The 16,695-nt window shown below is 45.6% G+C and overlaps 2 protein-coding genes and 1 long non-coding RNA gene across 4 annotated transcripts; 1 reads left to right on the top strand and 2 right to left on the bottom strand.

The window, feature by feature from the left end:
* Positions 1–603: 603 nt before the first annotated feature.
* Positions 604–1,219, bottom strand: LOC125991462 (uncharacterized). Its single transcript, XR_007489306.2, has 3 exons — positions 1,076–1,219; positions 900–1,007; positions 604–823 (listed from the first exon to the last, which is right to left on the bottom strand). It is a non-coding gene; the product is annotated as an uncharacterized lncRNA (long non-coding RNA).
* Positions 1,220–5,307: 4,088 nt separating this feature from the next.
* Positions 5,308–8,226, top strand: adprh (ADP-ribosylarginine hydrolase). Its single transcript, XM_049759568.1, has 8 exons — positions 5,308–5,572; positions 5,893–6,007; positions 6,159–6,267; positions 6,458–6,556; positions 6,689–6,794; positions 6,936–7,202; positions 7,399–7,613; positions 7,780–8,226. The coding sequence occupies exons 1-8, from the start codon at positions 5,565–5,567 to the stop codon at positions 7,926–7,928; spliced, it is 1,068 nt and encodes a 355-aa protein (XP_049615525.1). The 5' UTR covers positions 5,308–5,564; the 3' UTR covers positions 7,929–8,226.
* Positions 8,227–8,229: 3 nt separating this feature from the next.
* atxn2l (ataxin 2-like) lies at positions 8,230–16,671 on the bottom strand. 2 transcript variants are annotated; one of them, XM_049759561.2, is made up of 23 exons: positions 15,770–16,671; positions 14,795–14,834; positions 14,567–14,623; positions 14,408–14,479; positions 14,113–14,269; positions 13,786–13,907; positions 13,509–13,600; positions 13,168–13,404; positions 12,631–13,073; positions 12,271–12,357; positions 12,065–12,178; positions 11,854–11,934; positions 11,709–11,770; positions 11,283–11,620; positions 11,140–11,209; positions 10,923–11,057; positions 10,786–10,849; positions 10,501–10,682; positions 10,287–10,428; positions 10,064–10,173; positions 9,720–9,899; positions 9,478–9,649; positions 8,230–8,887 (listed from the first exon to the last, which is right to left on the bottom strand). In XM_049759561.2, exons 1-23 carry the CDS (start codon positions 15,889–15,891, stop codon positions 8,838–8,840), a joined length of 3,129 nt encoding a protein of 1,042 aa, XP_049615518.1. In that variant the 5' UTR covers positions 15,892–16,671; the 3' UTR covers positions 8,230–8,837. The 2 variants fall into 2 exon arrangements, with proteins under 2 accessions (XP_049615518.1, XP_049615520.1); XM_049759563.2 differs by lacking the exon at positions 15,770–16,671 and adding an exon at positions 15,383–15,743.
* Between the last annotated feature and the right edge of the window lie 24 nt (positions 16,672–16,695).

The raw sequence follows: 16,695 nt of genomic DNA, 5'->3' as shown, positions 1-16,695 counted from the left end.
AGTGATGCAATTGTACAGTTGCAGTCACTTTGAGTCATGTGGAGACCGAGAGAAGCAGTCAAAGACTTGGCTCTGTTCAGTGGCTGAAGGCAAACACTCAACTCCAAGCTGGAAAGAGCCTTCCAAAACCTAAGTGCCACTTTGCCCGCCTCCTAACTCTGCCCAAATTCAGCCTGGCCAATCACGGCCCGGCTCAAAATTTGCATAGCCACGCCCACTTTCTGGCAGCCAATCAAAATGCAGCATTTGCACATCTGACCAATCAAATTGCTTTATTTTAAGGAAGCCACGCCCACTACAATGCCAACCAATCACAAGGCACCTCATTTGCATATCTACGCCCACTTTTCGACCAACCAAAGCCTTTTATTCTCATTGCTCCACCCAGTTTCTGAGCTCTCAGCCAATCATGAAGCAGTATTCCAGTCATGATTCCGCCCCATTTCTCAAAAAAATTTCACCAGAAAAAAAATCCGTAAAAAAAATCCGTAAAAAAAAATCCAGAAATTTTTGGGGTAGGTAAAAAAAATAAAATTAAAAAAAAGTTTGAAAAGAATTTTTATATTTGTTTTAAAGTTATAATAGAAAACGAAGAGTTGAAAGTTTGTGTTATTTGTAATAAAGCTTTATTTCTTTTGCAGAGTAAACAATGACAAAGTAACAAGTTGGATGGTAGTCTGCTCAATGCAGAGTGGTGAAGTGGTCGGCCAGAGGGACGAGTGGTGAAGTGGTCGGCCTGCGGGACAAGGGGTGAAGTGGTCGGCCAGCGGGACGAGGGGTGAAGTGGTCGGCCAGCGGGGCAAGTGTTCCTCCATGCCCGGACCTTAGACAAAAAGAGATTGGTAAGTAAAAAGCTAAGTCAATGTTTTGTGCAGAAAAGGTTTTGGCATGAAACATACCAGTGTGCAAGTAGAGTTCATGGCACCAAGTATTGCAAGCTGCATGACCAGGAAGCTGATTTTGTTCCTTGCTGCATGGCCCAGGAAGGTGATTTTGTTCCTTGCTGCCTGTCAGAAAAAAAAAATATTGGAATAAAGATAAGATTATGCAATGAAGAGCATTTAAAGTGCCTCACTTCTCAGGTTGCCTTAGAGCTGAGGCAGCAACAAGACTAAAGAGTTGCTGGTATGCGGCTTTGCTCTGGTACTCAGCTTCCGCTATGAGCAGGTACTTGATGGTGCTTCACACTGGACACAAAAAAACAAATTCAAATTTTGAGACATGTTGGCTAAAATGTGACTTACTTTCCGGCTCTTTGGGCAGCACAGACCCAGGTGAACAAGCTCACAGAGGCTGAAGACCAACTGTGGCAAGTTTTCCACTCTCTGGACCTGGATTTGCCACCTCTGCCTGGAAAGAAAAAGGAACATTGACACAACATCTCCATTTAAGTTAACTGGTTTTATTTTTAACTGTAGAGTGGAAGCAGCCAGTTGCTGGTGCACATGCAGAGTTCCTGAAATGTTGCAAAGACTCTCCAGGGTGGACACCTGCACACAACACAAACAAGGGAGCCATCAAGCTGCCATTTAGTACATTTTATTTGTGCGTCAACTCTGAAAATGGAGGCAGCCTTGAGGAACCTCTGCATGGTTGGGGAGGGCTTGTTCCTTTTTCAAACAGGTGGCAGATTTTGTAACTGCATCCTTACTGGAAAGTGCTCTGCAGGAAGCGGGAGGCATTAAAAAAAAAAAAAAGCAGGTAAGTGCTTTTAAACAATGCCAAGTTTCTAGTAAGTTGTCACCTGGACAAGAGATTGATACCACAGGATGAAAACCTTGTAGATCTTCACCAGCAGATCCATGATGCAGAAACTAGGTCCTTTAGCACCACCTAGTGGACAAAAGAAGGAAGAACATGCTGAAATGTTTGACTTGTGTCAAACATTTTGGACGCGTGCGTGTTTCACCAGTGAGAAATGGAGGGCAGCGCCGGACGTCTCTCCAACCACAGCTCGCTGGTCTGAAAGACAAGGTAACGTTACAACCATTCTGCTTTTACATTTTAAGCCTAAAAAGCAATTTGAGCAAGCGTAGACCTGCAAGTGTCTCATGAAGCCATGCGAGGACTGCAAGTCAGCCATCTTGGACCCTGCAGACAAAAGAAAGAGAACAATTTAGTCAATTTGTTGCTCATAAAAATATTTTTGCCATTTTGCAGTCAATCTGCTCCCTCTGTTCCAGATGCTGGCCTGTGGACAGAAATGACAAGACAATTAGAAGCAGTCGATTAAAAGAGTTGACTTTAAAACTCACAGAAAGTCGGCCATGACGGCCTCGTTTTGAGGATTTGCACCTGCAGACAGAAAGTAGAAAATTAACACGAATGCATCGAAATACCCGTTTCAGTAATTCTCTGGTGGATTTCTGCAAACGCTGCTTTGTCTACTTACCTTCAGCCAAACGGCGCTGTCGTCCAGACGTTGCTAAATGTTTGTGCAAAAATGGTGTTAGTAGTCTTTCCACACGGTGCGTGCTTCAGTTTTGAAAATGTACCTGTACTTACCCACCGTTAAATGCTTCAATTGTTTGGTTGCACGCCAAATAAATGCGTTTTGGTGGTCGTTGAAGCTGTTAACTGCTAACGCTAGCTTCTGCAAACTTTTTAGTTTGCACGCTTGCAAGATGGAAGCACGCCCAAAGTGCAAGTTGACGCTGAAAGAGAGCAAAAGCAATTAGTTTGAAAAGGTTAACAAAAGTTGTACACTCACCTTGTCACTTTTATACGCTGTTGTGGAGCCGGCGTCGCAGGTGGACCAGAGCAACGTGGCTCTCGCTGTCAGTGGTGAGTGCTCGAATGAGTGGCGCGTTCTTGACGCCTTTTATACTCTTTTTGTGATGACGTCATTAGAAGAAAAAAAGAAAAAAAACTTTCAAACAGGTGCTCGCGCGAGAGAAAAACTGCAAAGACAAAGCTTGGGAGTGTTCGGGCCTCGAACCAGCACCGCTTTCTTCAGGGGTAATGGTCTTATCCCCTCGACCATTGTCCGTTGGCCAAGATTGAAAGACTTCTTTGTATTATCCCTAATCATGAAGCTATCTTCAGGAAAAGTTCAGAGTATCCTTCAATTACAAGCAATTGACATGGTTGACTAAGATCTCGAATAGCCGGATGGTTAAAGCTTTTGCCTTGAGTTTGGGCGAGGCGGGTTCGAATCTTGCATGTCGCTCTATTTATTGGAAAATGATGCACGGAGCGGGTCTCGAACCCGAGGCTGCTGGACACCAACCCAAGTCAAAAACCACTCAACTATTTTGGCGATGAAATTTCCAAAGTTTTCTTATGTACTTATAGAAAACGTTTCAGGAGTAGATAAAATTGTAAAATCAACAATCACATATAGAACACCAAGTGGTCTAGTGGTTAAAGTTTTTGCCTTATGTTCGGGAGAACCGAGTTCGAGTCTCACACTATTCAAACTTTAGCTCAAAGTCCGCTTCGTGTGGGGCTCGAACCATGGTCTCTCGAACACCGGGTAAAGTTATAAACCATTCTGCCATTTTGGCGGGGAAATCTGGCCTTTTTTTTGTGATAGTGTATTGTACATAGAGGGTGTCTGGTAACGAAAAGGAAAAATTGACATGTTCATTTTACACTGGGTTACATACAAGTGAATGGGGGCACTGCCATCTCGCGGTAGCTTGGCGTCATTACATGAACTGCTTCATAAACGAGTCAAAAGCACGTATGTTTAATATTGTACGTATTTATTTAATTGTGCTTATGAGATGATCTTTTAATCTAAACAAATGTACATATATTTAAGTTTTAATAACCATCTTGTAACTGAAGTGGAAATATATTTTCATTAAAGAAGGAGCAATGATGAAATGGAAATGGACATGTTCATTTTACACCGGGTTACATACAAGTGAATGGGGGCACTGCCATCTTGTGGTAGGTTAGCGTCATGACATGAACCGCTTTATTGACGATAGAGTCAAAACCCCATTAATTAAATTATATAAAATTATAATATAATTATATTTAATGAAAATAATTATATATATATATATATATATATATATATATATATATATATATATATATATATATATATACTAATAATAATAATAATAATCAAATCTATACAGAAATTATCACTATAAATCATTATATAAATTATATATATATATATATATATATATATATATATATATATATATATATATATATATATATATATATATGCAAAATTATTATTATATATTATCATTAAATATTACTATATTGTAATTTAATATAACTTAATTAATATAATATGTTAATTAAATTAATATATTGTATAAATTAATATAATAGATTAATTTAATTAATGTATTAAATGGGCTTTTGACCATAGTCAATAAAAAGGTTCATGTAATGACGCTACTCTACCACAAGATGGCAGTGCCCCCATTCACTTGTATGTAACCCGGTGTAAAATGAACATGTCCATTTCATCATTGCTCCTTCTTTAATGAAAATATATTTCCACTTCAGTTACAATATGGTTATTAGAACTTAAACATATGAGTAGTTTACTGTACATTTCTTTAGTTTGAAACACCATCACATAAGCAGAATTAAATAAATACGTACGTCGTACGTTATTAAACATACAGGCTTTTGACTCTAGTTTATGAAGCGGTTAATGTAATTACGCCAAGCTACCGCAAGATGGCAGTGCCCCCATTCACTTGTATGTAACCCAGCGTAAAATGAACATGTCCATTTCCATTTCATCGTTGCTCTTTCTTTAATGACGATATCATTTTAGTTCAGTTCCAATATGGTTATTAGAACTTAAACATATGAGTAGTTTACTATACATTTGTTTAGTTTAAAATACCATCACATAAGCAGAACTAAATAAATACGTACGTCGTACGATATTAAACACAGGCTTTTGACTCTAGTTTATGAAGCGGTTCATGTAATGACGCCATGCTACCGCAAGATGGCAGTGTCCCCATTCACTTGTATGTAACCCGGCGTAAAATGAACATCTAAATTTTTCCTTTTTCAGCTTTGGACCAGACGTCCTCTATGTACAATACACTACCTAATAAAAATGCCGAATTTCCCTGGCAGAATGGTTTATAACTTTTCCCGGTGTTCGGGAGACCATGTTTCGAGCCCCACACGAAGCAGACTTCACGTCAGCTTTGCCCTAATGAAGTGGCATGTGATTAGGTTCATGATGTGCATTCCAGTTCTTCTAAGTGCACTTGAAAATGGCGGTGTACCTAATGAAGTGTCCATACGTGACGTCATATAGAAACCTGCCAATCAGGAGTTGGGGGTAAGGGTGGGTGTGGCACTTTTCACTTTGACCTTTCTCGGTTACCGTAGGCACGCCAGTTCATTCGCTATCCATTTTAGATTCACTACACGATTTTTATGCATCAAGACGTTCTTACCAGTTTGTCTGCTGTGGACCGGATAACGTTGCTCCTCTATTGCGATCTAAATTCACAGGGAACGAGGAAAGTCTTGAGCACCGCTCCAGGCCTCTCAGCTTCAACAACGACTACTGCGCTAAGCCGCCTTGTGGGCACGAATTTGTGGGGAGGGTCGCTGCAATGGACCCGTGAGTGTGCGATACTTTAATGATTAAATAAGAACAATGTCATCTTGTATCGATTAGGAATTTCGACGACTCTATCAAATATTTCCATGTTATAAAGGTTTGTGTGATGTTTTGATCAATTTACATTATTTTTTTCACGTTACAATAATATGCATATTAAGTTAATTACAGACTAAATTGTCCATAGGTGCAATTATATGGGTTTAGGTTTATCGCCTAACAATCAGTGTACCTGGACTCTTACCCAAAGTCAGTTGGGACCTAGTCTTAATTTTAATCTTCCCATGCATGTACTAATGATGTGCGTTTTGTGGTTGCAGAATTGCTACAGTGGAGCACTACAAGGCGGCCATGTTGCTGAGTGGCGCAGGTGATGCTTTGGGCTTCAGGAACCAGAAGTGGGAGTACAATGAGTCCGGACCAGCCATTCACAAGGTCGGATCCAGCATGCTGGTGTTTCTCAACTGTAGTTAGGTCAATGAAGTCACCCCCGAAGCGAGGCGCTCTGACGTGACCATAGTGAAGATAGCTTTGCTGGCTAATTTAAGATAAGCCAGATTCAGTTTCATCCCTCCTCGGTCTGCAGGAGCTCGAGGAGCTGGGCGGGCTGCAGAACATCAAGGTGGAGCTGCCAGATTGGCCTATTAGTGATGATACTGTCCTCCATCTGGCCACGGCCGAAGGACTTGCCACCGGTGAGTGCTGAATTGTTCCGCTTTGCTCTTTATTTCCTCTCTTGTTCTTTACTGCATTTGGCTGACAGGTGTTCTGGAATGTAAATTTGAATTGGATATTAACCGTAATGTAGGTAGTTATTAAGCAAGGGGTCTTTGGTTCACTATTGAATGCCGAGGATCGCAACTGAAGGTGAACTTTTTGACACAGGAATGAAAGGGGAAGAGCTTCTGCACGAGGTTGCTGCTCGCTATGTGGAGGGGATGAAAGACATGGAAGGGAGAAAACCAGGACCCTCAAGCATTCTGGGTAAGCATCTGTCAAGATCAAGTGGCAAAGTTACAGTAATTAAGAGACAAAAGTTTGACCAAAGTCTTACGAGAATAGTTATTGTTTTAACTTGTGATATGTCAACAACTAGCTTCCAAAATTGCTTTTCAGGAGTGTCCCAGCTGAAGCCCGGGCAGGAAGGGGGCTACAGGGTTGCGTACAACCCAGAGGGGACGGGCTGCGGCGCCGCAATGAGATCCATGTGCATTGGACTCAGGTTAAAATAAAAAAATCAAATTAGAAATGTTTTTCTCTACCAAGTTTAGTTTCAAAACCTGAGACAAAGTGAATAACCTTTTCCAACCAAGGGGGAAAAATGGGCCAACATGTTACTGACATCTGCACCAATTACTGACAGGTACCCAAAGCCTGACCAGCTGTTGTCCTTGGTAGCCGTTGCCGTAGAAACGGGCAGAATGACGCACCCTCACCCTACTGGTTTTCTGGGAGCTGTGGCCTCTGCCCTTTTCGCCGCATACGCTGTGCAGCGCCGGCCTCTGGCCACATGGGGCGTGGGCCTGCTCAATGAGGCCTGCCCCATCGCCAGGAACTTTGTTCGCGGCCGAGGATACGCTGTGGATGAGACGGAGCAGGACTGGGACTACTTCTGCGACAAGTGGCAGTGGTATGAGATACATATGGACTAAATTATATATAGTAAAACAGATTATGAAAAGTAGAACGACTACTTTTTTTCAACACTTTGACGTTTGCACACTAAAGCAAAACTGCAATAGTTGGCATCAGCTCACAACTTTTGAATTACTACATTTTGCGCAGTTATTGGTTCAATACAGAGTGTGAGTACGGTTTTGCCGCAGGTACCTGGATATGAGGGGCATCTCGAACTGCGTGGGTCCGGTCATCTGGCCCGAGCCGTACGGGCCGGCTGAGAGAGACGAAGCGTACAAGACTTTCAGCCTGGCGGGCTGGGCGGGACGCAGTGGCCACGACGCTCCCATGATCGCCCTCGACGCCCTGCTGGCCGCCGGAGATGACTGGAACGACCTGATGAGCAGGGCTGCTTTCCATGGAGGTTCACTGGCATCATTTTAACCTGGCTGATGAGGATCATTTTGAAATTCAGATAGTTATTTGGCTTTTCTTGAAGGCGAAGGGAGAAGTTTGGATGCGATTACCTTTGTCTTTCTTGTCCACGTTCCCCAGAATGTAACTTAGTTGATCTTTCGCATTGTTCCCAGGAGACAGCGACAGCACTGCCGTGATCGCTTGCTGCTGCTGGGGTCTCCTCTACGGAACCCGGGGCGTCCCAGAGGGCAACTACAGCTGCCTGGAGTACCGCCATCGACTTGAGCGCAGTGGCGAGTTGCTCTACTCGCTGGTCCATTGAGCGCAGGTGAGGGGAAAGTAGGCCATGTGCAGATGTGTTGACGGGGGACAGGACGAGCTGAGCCGTCGTGTGCTTGGTGTTGTACTGGCGCCGAGGGGACAGTGTCCCACTGACCGACAGAAGGGTCGCAACAAGGACGTCGGCTGTCACATCATTTTGCAAAAGAGGCTGCTGCTCTATCAAGACGTCTGTTCCCCGCTAGTGGCTGTTTGAAATAACCGTGCTATCGGGTTTAAAGTCCATGGACTAGTCCTAGTCAATGTGACTAATTGGAGAATAAAATAGCTTCACAACATGATGATGTAGTTAAGTTGAAAACTTTATTTTTTGGTCATTTTGTTTTGAATTTTTTTTGTACTTTTTTTATATTTTATTAACCTAAAGAAGAGAAGAACGGTCAATGGGTGATTTTTTTTCTTTTTTAACCGAGGCGAGTTGAAAGAAGTGATTTGTTAAAAGTCCCATCCTCTTCAAATGCCGCCTCCTGTCATGCAGCAAGTATTCATTCCGTTTGCGGGTCCAAAAGCCTACACACCCAACAAGGCCAAAACCACTCCGCTGGAAGATGAAACCATTTGTCCTCTGACTGGTCCAAGCGAGCAAGATGCCTCGGAACAAAAGGAAGAACTTGAAGAGGAGAGCAAGATTTGAACGGAGGTTGGATGCCACGCTCATCATCTCGCTATCTCCATTGTTTGCATTAAAAATAAACTTCTTTGCTTCCGGGGGCCAATGAACAAGAACAGCAGAGGAAGAAGTAAAATAAGAAGGTGCTATGAGACTTTGTCCTTCCCCGCTGCGCTTTCCTGTCAGTCTCGTATTTGGACGTTCCGTCGGCTCGTCATCCGGCGGGCCGCGGGGATGTCGGCGCTCGATCCCGGGAACGTTTTGTTTTTGGGAGATAGAAGTTTAGTTTCCAGGTGGATGGAAGGAGGCCGGGTGTGTCTGAACCTGCATTGCTGTCAGTGCCAAAAAGAAAAATCAACTGTGGATTTCATCCAACAGGCCACACATCATAAGCTGCCCTGAGCAGTGAAAAACAGCGTGTAATCGAAACCTATTTCTATTTTTAGATTATATATTTATAATACATTTCTGTATTTATTTTGTGTGGCATTGTTAGATTTTATTTGCATAGTTAAAAAAAAAAACATTTAGTTTTGTTTCAGTCTTAGTTTTTGTTTAAAAAGTGCTTTGCTTGTGTTTAAGATTATAAAACACCTTGGTATGCCACTTCTGAAGTTAGATGCATGCACCCTAATAAATCAAAACAAAGATTAAAAAATACATTTAAAATCAATCCCTTAAACTGCCAAAGGCAAAAAACGAAGGACATATTTGCTATAATTATAGTTTTGTATATGTAAAAAGTAGCTTTAGTTAGTTTATGTTTTTAAGTCATTTCTTTAACCTTTTTTTTAATTTTAGCTTTACAATGACAGATCGATGTCATAAAATGCCACCAAAGCACTGCTTTTTAAAATCAAACTTTGGGAACCATCTTAGGGACATTTCACAAAGAACGTGGCAATTGACACTATTGTCCTACCTTGCGGATGTCCTATGTAGAAGTGTTGGTGTGTCCCTTGCTGCGGTCCGTGCTGCGGGTGCTGCGGCACCGAGCCAGGCCCCTGCTGTGGGGGAGGCTGCAGCATCACTAACTGGGGTTGACCGTGGCTCCCCGAGTGGTGGGGACCTGACATGGCTCCTTGTACATGAGCCTGACCAAAAGAGGGACGTGACAAAAATCAGCTATTTTTTTTGGGGCACAGTAAGCGGATGGGTTCCTACCTGCGCCAACTGTCCCAGGGGGTACGTGGGCGGCATGCCCTGGTGACCGTGGATGCTGTAGCCCTGAATTGGGTATGAGCCCTGCGGAGAGGTGTGGCCAGGCGGCATGTTGGGTGGGGTCGGTGCCGACAGTGGACCTGAATGGTACAAGGACTGGGGCTGCGGGCCTGACTGGGCGCTCTGGGAGGAAACATAAGCATAACTGATCAATCGGCTAAAAATGGACTTTGAATGATTAAAGACAACAGCGCGCAGGTATTATTCTGTCCACTTGGGGTCACTTTCCTCACATTCTACTGTAGTGAGGGTGTAGGTCTGGCTCAAAGTCTTTCGGGTGGACTCACCTGTCCAGGGCTGGGCGCAGCGTGCTGGGGTGGGGGCTGGTTGCCTGTCGGGGTACTGGATGGCTGCGGTTGATGTACTGCTCCCGAGTGGTGGGAGAAAGACTGTGGAGCTGCAAAGACGATCCACGCGATTCTTGTTAGCCCATATCAACAACATTTTTTGAAAAGAGCAGCTAAAGCACTTTCCTTGGTATACAGTGTTTAAAAAGACTTGATTGCTCACCATAGATGCCTTGCTGAGGGCCTTGTGGCCCATCGCCCTGTGTCTGGAACTGTGGGCCTCCAGGGGGGCCAAGGGCTTGCGGGTGGGGACCCCCGCCTTGCCCTATCATCCGAGCTCCCCCTTGCAGCATGGAGTACATAGGCTGACAGACAAGTAGGATATTATTTTTTGGAATGTCGCGGCGAGACATAAGCAACACGGTGTCGTTCGCTACCTGTCCAGGGTAGGGTGACATGGCCTGGATGACCTGCTGCTGGCCATACTGCTGCGGGTTGTACTGAAGGTACGACTGAGGGTAAGGGGACGCAACAAGGGGGGCGCCGGCGGCTGATGCCGCCGCTTGCAGCATAGGGGGAGCTGAGGCGCCATGGTCAGAGCGCTGCGCCACCACAGAGCCTGAAATGGGATGGTGGACATGTTCTCATTGCGGACATTTGGAAGTTGCCCTACGTTTGCCAGTCTGGGTTGGCAAAAAGAATCTGCACCATGCATTCATTACCCTTGGTCCTGGGGTACTTTCCCTGGCCGACCGCAGACATGGTGTACTGGTACATTTGCGGGGTCTGGAAAATGAAAAATCAATCAGAATAATACAATCAGAAATGGATATTTATGGAATGGGCTCTGCTTGTGTACCTGTACAGAGTGGATTTGCGACATATAGGACAGATAGGGGGCAGTGTAGAGTGGGCCCTGCCCACCCGTGTGCTGAATGACCACGGGGCTCGGAGGAGTGGGTCGAGGCGGGGTGGGCGCCGCGTTTGGTTTAGTCTAGGCGGCAAAAGAATTGTGGTACTTGGTAAGGGACCACATCATGAAATGAATGTACTTGCGAAGGTAACCATATGCTCACCATAGGCATCTGAGGTTTGATTGGATTGAATTCTTTAGCGTTGGGGTTTAAGGTGGATTTCTTCACTTGGCTAGAAGGAGGCCAAAAGATGTTAAAACAGCTCAAATTACAGTCAATCCTTGATTATTTTTGTTTTAACTTACTCTGCCACACCCTCAGTGCGCTCCGACGTGCCCTCCTCACTTCCCGGGGTCCTGGCCGGCTGAGGGACCGCTGGTGAATGCCTGTCCGAAATGGCTCCCGCTGCAACCGAGTTGGGGGCACCGGGTGTGCCGGCTTCCTTGGAGGCTTCGTCAGACGGGAGCAGCGACGGCTGAGGATGGGACGGACTGGGGGTGGTGGACTGCAGCTTGGGTTCAGATGCGGCGTGAGCATCCAACGGCAATTTGGCGGCGCCGGCCTGCACGATGTCGCCGACCGCGGGAGGAGTCGCTGCTGCAGGGGAACTAGGAGAGCTGGAGCTGCCTCCGCTTGGCTGGAGCTAGAAGAAAAAGCACACAGCTAAGTGAATGAGTAAGTGAATTAGGGGTTGCTTTCCCAATTTCGTGACACAGCAAGCAACCACTCACCCTAAATTCCTTCCCAAACTTCCGTAGCTCCTCGATTTGTGACCTTTGTTGAACTGAAGGGGCTAGCGAGAAAATGGATAGCAGGAGAATGAAAACATGGTTTCGGGAAAGTAATTGTGGCGTTCCGGCTTTGTCAAGTTGGTACCTTTGTTGCTCTTGCTTTCCTCCGTGCCGCCAGTGCTCTCGGCGGCGCGTTCTTTGGCGGCGGCGCAAAGGATCTCGTTCACTGTCATGACAAATGACGACTTAATGGGTTGTACCGCTTCATTTGGCGTGTTGACCAACTCAATTTGGCAGATGAGCTGGAATTGAATTTTAAATTAAAGGTAACCAGGAGGTGAAAGTGTTGACCATACCATTTACGGGAAAGAGGGGGGCGGGCCCTGAAGTCTTCTGCGCAGGCAAGGAGATGGACGACGTGTCCAAATAAGGCGTGTCCTGGGAAGAGCCTGATTTTGGCGAGCGAGTGGCTGCAAGGACAGAATCCAAGTCATGAGTGGTGATGAAAAGGAAAAATGGTTTAGTAGAGGAGCAGATATTTGGAAATGGGAGGAACTTGTACCGGTGGACTGAGAATGCGCGTTTGGAGTGCGGACTGTTCTGCTCGACTGTGGAGGTCTTTGAGCTTTGGGGGAAGTCCTGGCAGCCACTGAAAGACAAGTTCCCATTTGTTTTGGTTGACAGCCCTTAACTGAGCAACGACGAGCAAAGTGGTGGTGATGACTGTAACATGCATAACTGAAACATTTTAATAATAAATGAGCTCTCAACAGTTTTGTTAAGATACATAGAAACTATTTACAACTAAAATAGTAACAAAAATTGCCACACTGTTGCCCCGCTGGATGAGAAGCAAAAATGTGGCAAATCCTTATCACAACAATTCCAAATGTAAAGTTGGTCAACTACAAAAGCGTGTTACCTCCATTAACAGGTCTACCAGCATCTGACAGGGAGTGTGGTAGGGAGTGGGAATGTGGAACTGCATGTCCATGGGGGGCAGGCGGGCTGGTCGGCGAAGGGGTGGCAGAGAGAGAGGCTGCGGAGGTGGGCGCCGCCCCCGGCGAAGCGGGTGTGTATGGACTGCCGGGACCAGAGCCGGGACCCGGGCTGGGGCTTCCTTGGGGGTGGTGGCCAACATAAACCCCACCTCGGCCTGACAGGGGACTGCTTCGCTCCGATGGCGAGCCACCGGGTTGCGGGGCCCCCACCGGGGGTCTGGGAGATGAGTTAGAGGAGGACGTGGGAGTGGAGCGGTAGCCCCCGCTAAGACGAGTGTGAGGCGGGGGACCGCCGGGGCCTCTCTCAACTCGATCCCGGTTCATCTCTCTTTGCCGCTGAGGTAAAGGAATGTACTTGCCGTCCCTGAACAACAAAAAAAACAACAGTCCAACCGTTGGCAAAACAACTTGATTAAGTTTGACGACGCCACCTAGACAACCACGAACACGGCTCTCACCTGGCCCCGGGGCTATCTCGACCCCTTTCGCGCTCGCGAGGGCTCTCGTGACCTCTGTCCCGATCGGTGCCGTCGCGCACCACAGCGCTGTATTTGTCTTCCTCACTTTTACCCTCGTCGTTCTCCAGGCCGACGCGGTGGCGGTACTGGGGGCTGGACTCAATCTCGCTGGCCAGGCGAGTCGCACGGGCCTCCCGCTGTCGATACACTTCCGAGTTGCCTCGCTCCAGTGGCACACTTGGGGGGAAGGTAGCAAACATTGTTTTATTTATTTCCCAATTTATTTAAACATTATTGGGTGGCTGTTAGGAAGGTTACCACAAAGACTATTAGAAACTTACGTATACATGGAAAGGCTGGAATCATACGTTGACGTAACTCCGTACTTCACTTCATTGTAGCGGAACATCTCGTTGGCATCCCAGCCATTGGACTAAGCAGGAGAACAACAAGGTGCATTTAACAAATCAAACATAACATCAGTGGAGTATTCAATGACATCTTGAAAATAATACAAAGAACAGAATACAATTTTGGAGACAGAAATGCTCTGGCATGTCAATTACATGATTTGCTGCAAAAGCTAAAAGGGTCAACAAAAGACTGCGAAGCACTTACTGCATCTGCCTCCAGATTATAACTCTCCCCGTTGCTGTCACCTCCCTCCCATCTCTGCAACACCTTTTCTTTGTGCTCTCCATTTACGCGTGTGGAGCTGATGGCCGTGTCGGTGAAAGTATCTGCACACAGTGCAAAGCAATGCAATGCAATATTCAAACTGGCAACAGTAACGTCCTTTGTCTCTCGTTTTGTAGACCAACACATGGCAAACACTCACAGTTGGTAAAATAATCTTTAGTTGCCCTCTGCACTTTCATTCATCATTGTTTACAGAGATGAGTAAACCATTGACTCAATCAAACACAAAAGTAACACTGAAAATACCTCTGGTGGCATAGTTGAGGTCTACGTCTTTGCATATCATCGTAACCAAATCGGAAGGGCTGAAGATCATGGTGTCGGTGATGTCTTCCCTCCGCGGTGGAGCCGACGTCGAGCCCTCCTCCTCCCGTTTGTGCACGGCGTCAACGGCCAACTCGCACTAAGAATATTAGGGGAACATCGACAAGTTTAGGCTGCATGTAAATTGCAAAAAAGTGAATTCACAACATCATTGTATGAAGTAGATGCGGCATTTCAATTATTAGGCTGTGCACGTTACAAGCAAACAATGCCTTACCCGTGAACTTAGCGTCTTGAAGATGCCTTCGAAGATACTCCCATTCTTCACCCTTATATCGCAAGTGGAACCCTGAGCGAGATAAGATTGGAAATTTTGAATCACAGGAACTTGACACCAATCATCTGAACCATGGCTAATCACCAGACAAAAACTCACCACAACAGCTGTGAGAAAATGAAGCATTCGAGCATTGTTGTACACACCCTCAAAAACCTGCACAAGGGACAAGACACAAAGTATCCATCAACACTCCAGCAGCACATTCCAAACAAGCTGTCCTAACATGATGTGGCTGTGACATGTTGTATCTTTATTCCATTAGGTCAAAACGTTCAAACTCTTTCTTATGTTTGAAGGCCAAATGTTTTGGGCCTCAATACTCACGGGAGAAGACTGGAATGATGGTTTTGCAGTATTTCGATTCCTGCGGAAGGATAAAACAGTTGTGTGAATTTACAGGCAACGCTTTTAATTCATCCTAGAACATTAAAACTATATAAATGCTTGCAAACACTTTGTCAGATCAGTTCAAATTTAGTTTTACAAATTGCTACATGCACAGAAATCTGGCACCCATCTTTTATTTCCATTTTCCATGCAACTCGTTTTTTATATAAACGATCGGACAAAAGAATCTCCAGCATACATTATACCTATTTTATCAAAGACAATGGGGGAGGCTACAAATGTCCCAATTCGACCTTCTAATGGTGCTCCACAACATCTAGATCGTGTGTGCATTTTAAACAAATCTCATCGAGCACAAAAGGAGTAAAACCCTCGAAATATAAACCGACAAAAGACGCCAACGCGCGATGTTTACTTTCAATCTCGACGAGGCAAATGTGTCTTGCTCAATGAGGTGGCAATGCAGCCAAGAAACATGCACGATTACAAAACAAAGGCTGAGAGGCCAATCGGACCAAAACAAACCCAGCACATTCACGTCAGCGACAACGGAGCGAGACTGACCTTGCGTTAGCCATGAAAAGATGATTTCATTAAACTAGCTAGATTGAAATTAGCGATGCAAGTAAACAGGATTGTTTTGCGCCGAGCTGCGTCCGCTCTCAGGGTCTTGACCGGCCAGATAAACTTTCTTTCACCTGTATGTTGATTTGCTACTTAATGGTTTCACCGAAGTTAAACCCGCCCCTTCAAGACGTTTTCGGTTCGGTTCAAGCAATACGATTGGTTCGGCCTAGCTTTCAATCTTACAGAAACGCAACGGATTGGCCAGGAGAGAAGCTACTGTGGCGGAGACGCGCCCCATTGAGCACCCTGAGCTTTAACCGGTAGGCCTTAGTCGCAAGGGGCCGACCCCGGGGTTTCCTGACGTGTGTAGCCCGGCTCACTCACCTCCCGGCTGGCGTCCTGTTGCCGCTGCTGCTGCCACTTATTGGTGAAGACATACCGGGGGGGCCCGTGGTACCATTTGACGCTTTTCTCCCGCCGGAGTTGGGCTGCTGTTGTTTCAGCATGGTGAAGAAGCACGGGGTTCGGACCGTACCAAAAGTGTCGAAACTAATAAACACAAACCGTCCGACGCTAAGTAGCTTCGGTTGTAAACTATCTTTAGCAGTTGAGCCGGTGTCACCTCAGTTGTACCGGCTAGGGTAGCTAATCTTGCTAAACGAGTACCAGTCGCTTGTGGCCTAAAATGTCCCCCTCTGCTATTTCTACCAAATGTGTCGTGCACTCTCAAAATGCGCCCCCGAACATGTACTTTGTGATATCAGCGGTTATGACAAAGCAAACGACGGTTCAACTGACACGAGTTTTCGTGTAATTATTTAGAAACGGCTAGGTGGCTAAGCATTAGCTTTGATCCTCAAGATGCAGTGAGGCGCTTTCACTCCGTGTTTTACTTTCTTTCCTTCTACGGCGTCACCGGCAAAACCTCCCGAGTCAAAATAAAAAAAAGATAAAGTCTTTGCCTTGCTTGTCAGTCGCTTCCAAAAGTGAAATGATTCAGGTTTCGTAGAGAAAACCTGCAGCGGACGGTCAGCACAACCTCTCGGTTGGTTCACTTGACTCAATCCGCGCGCGGCGAACTGGGAAACACGTCGGAAAGGGGTAGAGGGAGGGGGAGGAGTCTCGACGTGCGCGCGCAACTTCGACCTGACGATCACGCGCACATTGAAGGACTGATTGATTGGATCGGATTGTTCTGATTGATATATCTGATTGAGTAGGGTAGAAACAATGAAAACTATGATTAAGTGTGACTAAGTACATCAATTAAATGAATGAATCAATCAATGTTTTTAAATGAACGTTATATA

This window comes from Syngnathus scovelli, chromosome 21 (genome assembly GCF_024217435.2).
Source record: "Syngnathus scovelli strain Florida chromosome 21, RoL_Ssco_1.2, whole genome shotgun sequence".
In the NCBI taxonomy this organism is placed as follows: domain Eukaryota; kingdom Metazoa; phylum Chordata; class Actinopteri; order Syngnathiformes; family Syngnathidae; genus Syngnathus; species Syngnathus scovelli.
This window is presented reverse-complemented; position numbering and strand designations above follow the sequence as displayed.